A 12,368-nucleotide genomic window follows, 5' to 3' on the forward strand; every position below is an offset into this window, starting at 1 on the left:
TGATGAAAACAATTGTTGCGCTATTGCGTTTAATAGTAATGTGGTAATGACATTAGATCTAGTACGATGTGCCGATGACCAACTGTGTTTACAGAATACTTCCACAAATTAGAGTTGGTTGACAAAACATTGGTGAAGGCCCACTATTGAAACATACAATTGTTGAGACTGCTTAGTGTATCAAATAACCCATCAAAAAGCTGCAGAGCATGTGCAGTATAACTTGTCTCAACAGCAGTTCTGCAGCATGTGGGATGCCCAGCAGTGTATGCGATTTAATGAAGGCATTAATAACTAGAAGCTATCCCATGTCTTGCTGAAATATAAATAAGCCTGATATAGAGAGTATCAACTTACAATTATTTTATAACAAAACAACATGGTGGTACACAAGTAAAAACTGAGTTGAGTGAGTCTGTTTTTCCTTTAACATAAATTTACTGCATTAGTTATCCTGTTCTGGCTGTAGGTACTTCTTCTGCAGGTCCATGTGCATACAGCGACCTTTCTCCAGTGCTTCTCCCAGTGTTCGAGTCTCCTCACTGTAGATGGTGGTCTCGTTGCCCTGCCATTTCAGAAACACATAGTCCGGCCTTTGCAGCGTTGTGCAAATGTCGAGAGCTGTTGGTCTGGAATCTGGATCAGGATGCCTGCAGCAGAGACATAACAATCATAACATTGTCACATGTGTAGTGATTATAATGTTCAAATAAAGTCAATAGATCTAACAGTTGCCGAAGCAAATGCACATAATTATATAATACATGTATAGCTGTCCTCAAGGTCTGCTCCAGGAAAACTCACCAGCAATTGATCATGAACTCGTAGATGGGTTTGGGGCAACCAGGTGGTGGAGGAAGTCTGTAGCCACTCGATATCGCTTTTATGGTCTGCAATCAAGCATAAGTCTTGTTGAAATATTATACATGGCTCGTAACTATATAGTGATAGACATTACCTCTAAATTTGTGAGGTGAATGAACGGTTTCTGTCCCATCGACCATATTTCATACAGCACACAGCCATAGCTCCAGACGTCACTGGCACATGAGTACTTGCGATAGTTAATAGCCTCAGGGGCAGTCCATTTTACAGGGACCTTGCCTCCTTGAGACTTATAGTAATTTTCTTTATTGAGGTCACGAGACAATCCAAAGTCAGCAATCTGCATGAATATTATTGTATCACAATACTATAATAATATCTCGACGCAATTGTACATTGATAGTTGGGAAAGATTTTCATGTGTAGATGGAGAATAATGTGCATTAACAGTTGTACCAGTAAACAAACACACACCTTGCAAGTACCATCTTCCGCAACCAACACATTCCTAGCTGCTAGGTCCCTGTGAACGTAGGCTTTGAATGAGAGGTAACCCAGCCCGTACACAATCTGCCTGCTGAAACTCATGAGCAGTTGCTTCTGTTCACACGGAGACAGCTCAGTATAGGAGGGACTGCATGTAACAGTGAGGTTATTATAGTTGAAGTTACAGATGTCAGAATTCTATAATTATACATCAGCTATATAAATTCTGCTGTAGTGAGTGTGAGGTATTTCCTATAACCTATAGATTACACAGTGGTGTGCTAACAATAGCTTTTAATCATACGATTGTTTGAGAGATGCCAGGTGCTTCAGAAGATCCCCATTTTGCATTAGATCCACGACAAGCTTCAACTATAGTAGGAAAAAATCACCTAATAGTGAGGAACTTACTATATATAAATATCACTTTCACTTACAGCATCCCCATCCATAATAAATGCTCGTATCCGCAGAATGTTGGCCTGATTAAACTGGCCCATAATGGCAGCCTCCTGTAGGAATTTGACTTTGTCTTCCTCAGTAGCCCCATCTGTCATAGACTTCACAGCTACCTCACTAGAGACTTCAGTCCCGTCCTCTTTGTGAACCCACACCCCTTTGTGTACAGTGCCAAATTGTCCACTTCCCAACACTTCTTGGAGTCTGTATATGTGGGAATGTACATGCATGGAAGGTGTGGAGTGACATTCAATGTAGTGTGTTTGTGTGGAGGCGGTATGTGCCCAGGATAGGGAAAACAATTTCCTTCCACAGGGCCAAAACAGTTCATTTACAACGTTGTACACTATCAACTTTCTTTGTAAACTATGAAGGAAACTATTGTAGATGAACTAAAATTCAACAACATTGTAAACTATGATGTACACTCGCAAGTACAAACATAGTTTACAAGCTGTAAACTACCACTTCTGGCCCTGTGTTCATCTAACAGTTTACACATGCAGGTGTGTGTGTGTGTGTATGTGTGTGTGTGTGTGTGTGTGCTGCATGTGTGTGTGTGTGCACTCCATTTTGGGGTATCTGTGTACATACTAAAAGTGATTGCGTGCCAATAAATAGGATGTGCCTATTTTATAATTATGAGTTTCTGTGGCCCTTTTCAATGGCCACCCCTGAAAAAACAATGAAGGTAAGGCACATAAGCAACAAAAGCTCAGTCATGCAGGCAGCAAAACGGCCAAAATTAGTAACTGCATATTCGCCAATGGTGCATGCATGCATGTCCGCAACAAATACAGATTCTAGTATATGGTGTGCATGCATGGTCATTGACCTGTTTACTTACTCCACATCACTTGCAGGGATGCAAGGAACACTGAGCTCAGAAATCTGACAAACAAGCTCCTCCTCTTGTGTGGATGGCTCAAAGAAAGGTTGATCATACTCGTGTTCATAATCAGGTACCACGCTACCAGTGTTGATATCTGTGTGTGAGGGAACGGAGTGCTAACCTGTATAGTTGAAAATTGTACTACAGTAACTATACTGTGCAGGCTCATTATGTTATTGTCAGTGGCAGAAAACATCCATATAAATGCTGAGCATGAATCTTTAATTTTATGACCACTAATTATCGTCTGAGAGGTGATAACAGGGGACAAATTGGTACTAAACACTGTTTTCAAATTATGATGCACTTGTATGGCTATATGTATGCACTTACACTCCAATATGAAGTAGGCATGGTTGTCAACTGGCTTTGATACGACCGTTTTCGGGCCTCCCAATACACTGTATCCATTATCCACCTCCTTTTTAGTCAATGGTCCCTGAGACAATGGTCCCTGATCATGAGACGTTATCATCTCATAGCCATTGTCAGTGTTTTCAACCGGTGATACGGTGCCTAAATCAGCACTGGGTTGCTGTGAAACGAAATGTCCGTAATTAAAACTGTATGGAACTAAAGCAATAGATTCGCAATTTCTGTACTTGTAGCTGATCGTATATATCTCATAAGTGTTGGCTGCTATTTTGCTATACAAAATGCCATATAGTCCAAGTAAAATGGTTCAGTCAATAACATTTTATGCACCATAATTACCTCTGACAAGACATTGGACGCACTGACAACTGTTTCAGTTTCTGTCTCTTCATTTCCGACCACTTTCACGGCTTCAATGTTGGGTTTCATCACCCTGCGTTTGCGTCTCCAATAGCAACAACAGGCAATGATTCCCAGCACTGCCACTGTAATAAATACTACAGCAACTATCGTGCAGATTATAGCTGGGAGGACGACGTCTGGACTTTCATCTCCAGTAGCTGCATGCAATCAATGTGGAGCTCAGACATTTACAATGGATATCTACATGCTTTAAAATGGCTCATTGAACAATAATAATCATCTGTATCTATTACATGCAAGCAATACTTAACATCATGGCAAGGGTATATGCCTTCTACATCTATAAATGCTTACATGTCTCAGATGTCTGTGCTTTTGATAGTGGTGTAGTCACAAGGATCAACACTACAACTTGAATAAGTTCCTCCATGTCCATGATAATAATTTATAGCTCATGCAGTCACCACAGCTAGATATAATATCTATTCTAAGTAATATCTCTAGAAGTCATTTATTTTATAGAATAGTGAGCAGGAAATAGACGCAGCTCAACTCAACTTGGCATTGCACACATTACACACACTGGCTAGATGACCACAACCTGACAAAATGCGTGGGAGGCTGCCACTTGGTCTGCCCCCCCCCCCCCTCTCTCTCTCTCTCTCTCTCTCTCTCTCTCTCTCTCTCTCAAAATTCTGCTTCAACTGTCAGAAGCGAGTCATACACAGCAACAGGGTAATCGGTTGAGTCCAGACACGGCTCATTGCAGTTCCTCTTGTCAGGGTACATGTCTTACCGTGCTTCTCAGTTACAATGGTCATTAGTTGGTGTATTTTTTCCACTCCGTGCTTGTCTCGGACGCACTAGATTTATGTCAGTGAGGAAAACATAATTATGGGATGCTCTTTGCGCAGCTGCATTTGTATATATAGATCTATAGGAACGGTTCATCATGCACATTCCAGTAACTGCATGCTGTCCTTTTAAAGTGTCAGCCCAGGCGCAGCTCGTTGCAGTTTGTATTCCCAAAATGTGTGGGGTGGTACTGTTTCAGTGCTGCATTGATAAACTTAAATGGTCCATTAATTTATGACATGTCGACCACTTTACTGCCATACTTACTGTAGTGGACTGTGAATAGTTTATAAAACGTGTCTCCAGCGAGTCTGGACTTGTAATAACCCCATGCTTGCATGGTAAGACTCAGTGCAGCAGAATGTGTGGGGTGCTGTTTATTGTATGACTCATTGCAGCAGAATGTGTGGGGTGGGTTGTTGTGGTTTGTTGGGCTCCTCCCACGAGCCTTTGATGTGGACGAGCCTTTTCCTCTGCTGTACTGTACCTATGTACCCTAACCCCCCCCCCCCCCAGTAGTTAATGATATTCATAGCACCACACGCGTGTGGTACGCCCACGTAATGACATTCATGGTTGTTGTGGTTTGTTGGGCTCCTCCCACGAGCCTTTGATGTGGACGAGCCTTTTCCTCTGCTGTACTGTACCTATGTGCCCTAAACCCCCCCCCAGTAGTTAATGATATTCATAGCACCACACGCGTGTGGTACGCCCACATAATGACATTCATGGTTGTTGTGGTTTGTTGGGCTCCTCCCACGAGCCTTTGATGTGGACGAGCCTTTTCCTCTGCTGTACTGTACCTATGTGCCCTAACCCCCCCCCCAGTAGTTAATGATTTCATAGCACCACACGCGTGTGGTACGCCCACATAATGACATTCATGGTTGTTGTGGTTTGTTGGGCTCCTCCCACGAGCCTTTGATGTGGACGAGCCTTTTCCTCTGCTGTACTGTACCTATGTGCCCTAAACCCCCCAGTAGTTAATGATATTCATAGCACCACACGTGTGCGGTACGCCCACGTAATGACATTCATAGCCTGTCCCCCACCTGCACTGGCGAGCACTCTTGTGGTACTCTAATGATATTCATACTTTGTTTCCGTGCAGATGCTGCAGTGGAGGATGATGATGAAATGGTCGATGGCATGGCTCCGACTCCCAAACGGAGGAAGCTGGCGAGGGACAATGGACTCCAAAAAGCTAAATCCACAGGAAGATACCCCGTCTTTGGCGGTGTGGTCGGTCCTGTCGATCAACTTGATCCGTCTGTAACTCCATGCCTAGATTTTGTTAAGTTACTTTGGCCTGATAGTTTGTGTGAGTACATAGCCAAACAGACCAACCTGTACGCTAGGCAGTGTGGTGCTAAGGGTTGGTCAGCTACAAACAGTGCCGAATTGTGGGTGTTTTTGGGGATTGTACTAGAGATGGGCATTCATAGGCTCCCTGAAATTACGGACTACTGGTCCAAGGATCCCCTTTTAGGTGTACAATCTGTGAGCAATGTAATGTCGCTCAAAAGGTTCCAAAGTTTATGGCGGTATCTGCACTGTGAGGACAATACGTCCATCACTGATGCACGTAAGGTAACTAGCAAGCTAAAAACTGTTTTAGAGACTCTTAAAGCCAACTACTTCATGAGGTATAATCCCAGTCAGGAGCTTTCCGTTGATGAGATGATGATACAGTACAAGGGTCGTAAAAGCGGGAAAATTCATATGCCCAAGAAGCCTGTTAAACTGGCATTCAAGGTATGGTGCTGCTCATGTTCATGCTGTGGGTATCTCTGTGTGTTTGATGTATACAGTGGTAAGCTCACCGATTCCTCTGGGAAAAAGATAGCTGTGAAAGGGCTTGTGAAAAATGTAGTCCATCGTTTACTCACTCCTTTTTATGGTCATCAGCATGTTGTGTACATGGACAACTTTTACACGTCCGGTCCATTGATAGAAGAGTTGGCTAAGCAAAATGTGTTTACTGTCGGCACAATTTTGAAGAATGCTGCTGGTTTCCCAGCAAGTCTTAAGGATGTGGTACTCGACAAAGGTGACTATACGTCCATGACTGTTGGTGATATTTCTTACTCTATGTTTAACGACCGTAGAGTTGTGTCCTTTGCAACAAATGTGTTCCCTGACCATATGCCCCACACTGTAATGCGAATGCACAAAGACGGTACCCTACGCTCTCAGAGTGCCCCCCCCTGTCTCCCTGCATATAACATGTACATGGGAGGAGTTGACAATACAGGGCGTATGAGGAAAACCTATGGGTACGATAGAAAGTGTCGGCGGTATTGGTTCAGGATTTTCTTTCAATTCCTTGACGTTAGTGTGAATAATGCATACATTCTATACAGGCACAACTGTGTCAGGGTGGGTTCAAAGGCCATGCCTTTGAAAGGGTTTCGATTGGAACTAATTCATAGTCTATTGGGTGTGCCACGTACTCGTAGCAGTGCCTCAGGTCTGGCCAGTCTAAATATCGTTTTCCCCCCATCACAGGGCGCACGTGTGAGTGCAAATAGTGTCGGAGTGTCTCGTGGGCGCTGTCAAGTGTGTGTTCGGGAGAAGATCCCTAGCAGAGAGCAGCAACACACTGCAATGGCATGTCCCCACTGTCGCATAAGAATATGCAAAGGACACTCTGTTATCGGACACACATGTGCTAGCTAATGTGCTGTGTGACTGATTTTTCTTAGATGGTACTCTCCTGGTTTAAATTGGCCTTGGAGAGGGGAGGAAAGGGGTATTATTTCAATGATTAATAAAATTGTGATAAAGAATTCAGTTGTATATGAGAGGCCCTAACCCACTCTGTTGTAAATTCTGTTGTAATTATAAAGCAGCTTTGCTGCAGTATAGTAGCCTCTATACCAGGTCGGTATTATTAACGGGTTGTTATTTTAGCGAATTTAGCGAATTGACATTTTTTCGCTAAATCAACCACTCGCTAACAACTCTGCGCTGGACAAATTTCGGGCATTGAGGCTGCGGTACACGCAGCTACTACACTCTTCCAACAAGACGACACAGAGGCTATCCTGCTTGTGGACGCAAGCAATGCGTTCAACGCACTCAACCGCCTTGTGGCCCTGCACAACATCCGTCGTCTCTGTCCCCCACTGGCCACAGTTTTGATCAATACGTACAGGGTACCAACTGAACTATTTGTTGATGGTGACGTGCTCTACTCCTGTGAAGGCACCACTCAAGGGGACCCCCTAGCTATGCCCATGTACGCATTGGCTACAGTACCCATCATCAAGAGATTACATTCCCTCTCCGAAGACATTGATCAGGTGTGGTATGCGGATGACGCCGCTGCAGGGAAAATTGTCAGATTACAGGAATGGTGGACCAATCTTTCTACACTAGGTCCCAAGTTTGGATACTTTCCAAACCCCCAAAAAACATGGCTTGTCACCAAAGAGAAGCACCTTTCCTCAGCTACAACCCTCTTTGCTAACACTGGAGTGCAAGTCACCTCGGAGGGCAGACCATACCTAGGGGCCGCACTTGGCACTGAAGAATTTGTCACCTCACACGTGCAAGACAAAGTTGGAATGTGGTCTAAGGTTCTGGATAAGCTAACTGTGGTCGCAGAAACACAACCACATGCTGCTCATGCTGCTTTCACTCACGGTCTCTCCAACAAATGGTCATACCTCACACGTACCATCCAAGGCATTGGAAACCTCCTAGAACCGCTGGAATCAACAATCAGAATGAAACTTTTACCCACCCTGACGGGTCAACCACCCCCATCCGACGAAATGCGTGACCTCCTAGCCCTACCAGCGAGATTGGGCGGTATAGCAATAAGCAACCCCACTGCTGTGGCTGAGGCAGAATTCTCCGCTTCCACCAAAGTTGCTGGCCCCCTTAAGAACACCATCCTCCAACAAAGCTTCGAGTATGCCACAGAAGTAGCCGAGGCTCAAGTGAAAGCCAGGAATGAGGTCCGCCGATCAAATCGGGAACACTGTAAACATACAGCGGACACCCTGAAGCAATCCCTTTCTACCACTCTAAAAAGATCTATGGACTTAGCACAAGAGAAAGGCGCTTCTAACTGGCTCACCTCCCTCCCCATCCAAGAATTTGGATTTGCCTTACATAAAGGAGCTTTTCGAGATGCCCTCTCACTTCGCTACAGTTGGCAACCATCAGGAGTCCCCTCATCTTGTGCATGCGGCAAACAATTCTCAGTCGATCACGCTCTGTCATACCCTAAGGGCGGTTTCACCATCACCAGGCACAATGAAATAAGGGATTTAACGGCCAACCTACTCACTGAAATTTGCAGTGACGTCTGTGTAGAGCCTGAACTACAACCTGTAAGTGGTGAAGAACTAATCGGGCTGTCAGCAAATGTCCAAGACGGTGCCAGATTAGACATTGCGTGTAATGGCTTCTGGGGTGGGCGCTTTGAACGTACATATCTAGATGTACGAGTGTTTAATCCCCATGCAAAATCAAACCAACACACCAACTGCTACAGGAAGCATGAACTTGAAAAGAAAAGACAATACGAACAACGCGTCAGAGATATCGAACACGCCTCATTCACTCCTTTGGTGATGTCAGCCACAGGTGGTATGGCCAACCAGGCCACTGTGTTCTACAAAAGGCTTGCCTCAAACTTGGCAATCAAATCTAATGAAAGCTACAGTAGAACACTGTCCTGGCTAAGGAGCAGAATTACATTCTCTCTCCTACGCTCTGCCATTCAGTGCATCAGAGGATCCCGCTCCAGTCGTGGACAGCCAGCCAGGTCCCAGAATCACCCCTCAGCGGACCTGGCCAACTCGGAACTAAACTTCAATGAATAAATACATGGTTTTAACTTTTACATGACTTTAGTTTTTGCATTACATTAACCCTGTCCTCATTTCACCTTATGAATCTTATAAAAAATAAAAAAATAAAATAAAAAAAATAATACAACACGTCAGCATTACGTACAATTAGAGAGTAATATTGAACAAAACGCTAAAATTAGTACCCGCCAAATGCAGTATCTCAGCAAATCGCTAAAATTAGTACCCGCCAATATAATACCAACCTTAACATCTGTAACATTGTTTTCTGTAATGTCAACACATTGTTGTGTGTAAGTGTATTGTTGTCTGTGTTTAAGTTGAACTGAGCATGCGCAGTAGGAACACTTACTAACGCCTACATAGTTTTATTGTTTGTGATAGGGAATTCAGGGGTGGGGCATGTCTAGGGGTTTTCCCAGGTGAGCTCAACAAGTGCTTAGGCCTAATTAAGAGCATGAGGAATTTAATTAGGGTCTGTGACATCATAATTATGCCTCGAGGCGAAGCCGCACGAGGGATACGGTAAAGCTGACTGTGTGTGTGTCTGTCTGTGCTTAGATCATTACTGCAATCTGATTGGTTAGAGGAAATGTTCTATCCAATTTAGAAAATCATGTACTTCAATAGAAAATCATGTACTTCACTTAGAAAATCATGTAGCAAAGATTAGATAAGAACATTCAAATCTGATTGGCTAAATACTCATGGTTGCTATGATCTAAAATGCTTAGACACTGTTTAGGAAGTTTCCACATGATTTAGAATATAATTTTGTCAATAATTTTCATCATCAACAAAATAAGTATAGACGTTCAAAATTTATACATCAATGCAAAGTAAGAAGTGTTCTTTCATTTTCGCATGAGCAACAAAACCATTTTTCCCCCTTGTATGAACCATCAGGATTAACACCTTCACAGTGCATGTGGTAGTATACCCTGCAATTGCTGCAGACAATCATTGGTTGATTGGGATCGTTAATCATTCTGCATTTACAATAGATCTCCTCACCAGTAGACTGCTTTCTTCGTATTCGATTACCAAATGTGATCCGCCTCCTTTTAGTGGTAGGAAAACGCTCTAACTTCCCATTCTCCAAGCAAGATAGCAAATGCTGACGCAAAATGTCAGTGTCTCACTGGTAAAAAACAGGGTCAAAGCCATGAGCAAGCTCAGTCGCTGATGCAATTGCATGAAGGCCACAGTCTGAGCCATTTGTTTGACTCATGCAATTAGCCACATCAAATAACAGCACATCCGATTTGGGCTGCACCAACGAACATATAGCTTTCTTCGTTGAAAGTGATACTGATGGATAATGGCTGCTGTCATAAATCACTACAGCATCGTTGAACTCACTTTTGGTGGAAACATTGATGTTCAATACCGTTATCCAATGGCACTCATCGGCATGGATGACCTGAATAAAAGGTTTACGAGGAGGAACTGGTGCAAAAATTCCTTCCTTCTTTGAGAATAGAGGTGTCATTAAACCACAAATGGAGTTGCTGGTTTGTTTTTTCAGTAACTGCTGAGAAGCATCAACAATACTATCTGTCAACCACTCAACACTTGATTCGATGATTTATTTATCTCTCTTATACAAGTTAAGACCACTTAGCCACTCATTTGGATCTTCTCTTACTGGTGAATCAGAAACTATAAGGTTACTTCAGACACATCGTATGATCCTTATTATCAGGCACCATTTCATCATTTTCTTCGAACAAAGGTGATTGAGAAAGTAGATGGCCGAGTAATGATTTGTCGTTGTTTTGTTGACGCTTTGCAGGTGGTGATTGAATGTTTGTTCTCGTGTTGACTCGTTTTGAATGTGGATTTTTCTTAGAGGTAGGGTGTTTGGAGGGTGGTTTGGTCTGTGAAAGAGTATTTGACTGTTTGGAGGGCGGTTTGATTTGTGGAGGAATATCTGAAGGTGGTTTGGATGATGCTAGAGGAATGTCTAGCTGTTTGGAGGGTGGTTTGGTTCGTGGAGGAGTATCTGACTGTTTAGAGGATGGTTTGGATGCTGAATGAACAGTTGCTTGTTTAGAGGTCGCTGGAGGAATGTTTGACGGTTTGGAGGGTGGTTTGGTCGCTGGAGGAATGTTTGACTGTTTGGAGGGTGGTTTGGTCGCTGGAGAAATGTTTGACTGTTTGGAGAGTGGTTTGGATGCTGAAGGATGATCCGATCGCTTCGAGGATGGTTTGGATGCCGGAAGATGAGTTGACTGCTTGGAGAGTTTAGACACTGGAGGATTTGTTGACTGTTTGGAAGATTCTTTGGAAGCTGAAGAATTGTCTGACAGTTTGGAGTTAGGTTTTGAAGGTAGTAGATCGCTTTCTTGTCCAGCATTAGATTCTAATGCTGGTGCATGACAATGATGGAGGGTTCCTTGCAATGGGATGGACAGGTATACATCATAAAATCATAATTATTGTAAAGTGATTGACACATGGTTCCTCACTTGACCTTACCAGCAATAATCACAGCATGAAGATACTCGATTAAGGCAGGAGAAGAACAACAACTTGCATTTGAGGAACTGACAAACTGAACATCATCCTCAAAAAAGCCAAAGGCAAAACCAGAATAGCCAAGTTGCTCGAGCTTCATCATCTAAACAGAGAGGAATCAACATTTTAAGAAGATGTGGATGTGCATGGGGGATCGAATTGTTGCCAACCCCTTATAATACATGTAATAAGGAGGCAGAGAATTATGTTGAATGTGTGTGAGGAAGAGTGGTGCATGATTTGCCACATCGGAACCTTTGTGCCTCACTTCTGTGGGAACATTGGAACCTTTGTGCTTCACTTCTGTGGAAACATCGGAACCTTTGTGCCTCACTTCTGTGGGAACATCGGAACCTTTGTGCCTCACTTCTGTGGGAACATTGGAACCTTTGTGCTTCACTTCTGTGGGAACATCGGAACCTTTGTGCCTCACTTCTGTGGAAACATCGGAATCTTTGTGCCTCACTTCTGTGGGAACATCGGAACCTTTGTGCCTCACTTCTGTGGGAACATCGGAACCTTTGTGCCTCACTTCTGTGGGAATATTCTTATTTGTACAGGCTCTTAGAGAATGGACTCTATATAACACTGGTTCTTTGCTCACCTCCTTCTGTATCTTTTGGAAAGCTTTTACTCCTTCTCTGATAATTCCTTTACGTGTCATGGCAGATGGCTGGCTTGTGCTCGGTCTAAGTGCATCTCGCTCAGAGTCAGTCAACGTAGAGTATGCTTCTTTTGCAGCACTCATAAATCGATAATTCTTTTTT

At 43.4% G+C, this 12,368-nt stretch overlaps 3 protein-coding genes across 3 annotated transcripts; 2 read left to right on the forward strand and 1 right to left on the reverse strand.

Annotated features, from left to right (window-relative positions):
- Positions 1-339: 339 nt before the first annotated feature.
- Positions 340-3,950, reverse strand: LOC135345997 (ephrin type-B receptor 2-like). The gene is made up of 10 exons (XM_064543465.1): positions 3,755-3,950; positions 3,377-3,597; positions 2,996-3,197; positions 2,618-2,756; positions 1,749-1,974; positions 1,616-1,683; positions 1,300-1,459; positions 959-1,165; positions 805-890; positions 340-650 (listed from the first exon to the last, which is right to left on the reverse strand). Exons 1-10 carry the CDS (start codon positions 3,834-3,836, stop codon positions 446-448), a joined length of 1,596 nt encoding a protein of 531 aa, XP_064399535.1. The 5' UTR covers positions 3,837-3,950; the 3' UTR covers positions 340-445.
- A 1,439-nt stretch (positions 3,951-5,389) lies between these two features.
- LOC135346479 (piggyBac transposable element-derived protein 4-like) lies at positions 5,390-6,973 on the forward strand. Its single transcript, XM_064544104.1, has one exon. The coding sequence runs from the start codon at positions 5,393-5,395 to the stop codon at positions 6,932-6,934; it is 1,542 nt and encodes a 513-aa protein (XP_064400174.1). The 5' UTR covers positions 5,390-5,392; the 3' UTR covers positions 6,935-6,973.
- Positions 6,974-7,488: 515 nt separating this feature from the next.
- On the forward strand, positions 7,489-9,152 carry LOC135346443 (uncharacterized). The gene has a single exon (XM_064544063.1). It carries the CDS (start codon positions 7,489-7,491, stop codon positions 9,091-9,093), a length of 1,605 nt encoding a protein of 534 aa, XP_064400133.1. The 3' UTR covers positions 9,094-9,152.
- Positions 9,153-12,368: the final 3,216 nt, after the last annotated feature.

The sequence above is a fragment of the Halichondria panicea genome, chromosome 13, assembly GCF_963675165.1.
Source record: "Halichondria panicea chromosome 13, odHalPani1.1, whole genome shotgun sequence".
NCBI classification, from domain to species: Eukaryota; Metazoa; Porifera; class Demospongiae; order Suberitida; family Halichondriidae; genus Halichondria; species Halichondria panicea.

Coding starts and splice junctions, on each gene's coding strand:
- LOC135345997 (XM_064543465.1), bottom strand. CDS start 3,836: ATGGACATGGAGGAACTTATTCAAGTTGTAGTGTTGATCCTTGTGACT. Junction 3,598..3,754: donor AGCACAGACATCTGAGACAT/GTAAGCATTTAT, acceptor GATTGCATGCAG/CTACTGGAGATGAAAGTCCA. Junction 2,757..2,995: donor TGCCTACTTCATATTGGAGT/GTAAGTGCATAC, acceptor CCTCACACACAG/ATATCAACACTGGTAGCGTG.
- LOC135346479 (XM_064544104.1), top strand. CDS start 5,393: ATGGTCGATGGCATGGCTCCGACTCCCAAACGGAGGAAGCTGGCGAGG.
- LOC135346443 (XM_064544063.1), top strand. CDS start 7,489: ATGCCCATGTACGCATTGGCTACAGTACCCATCATCAAGAGATTACAT.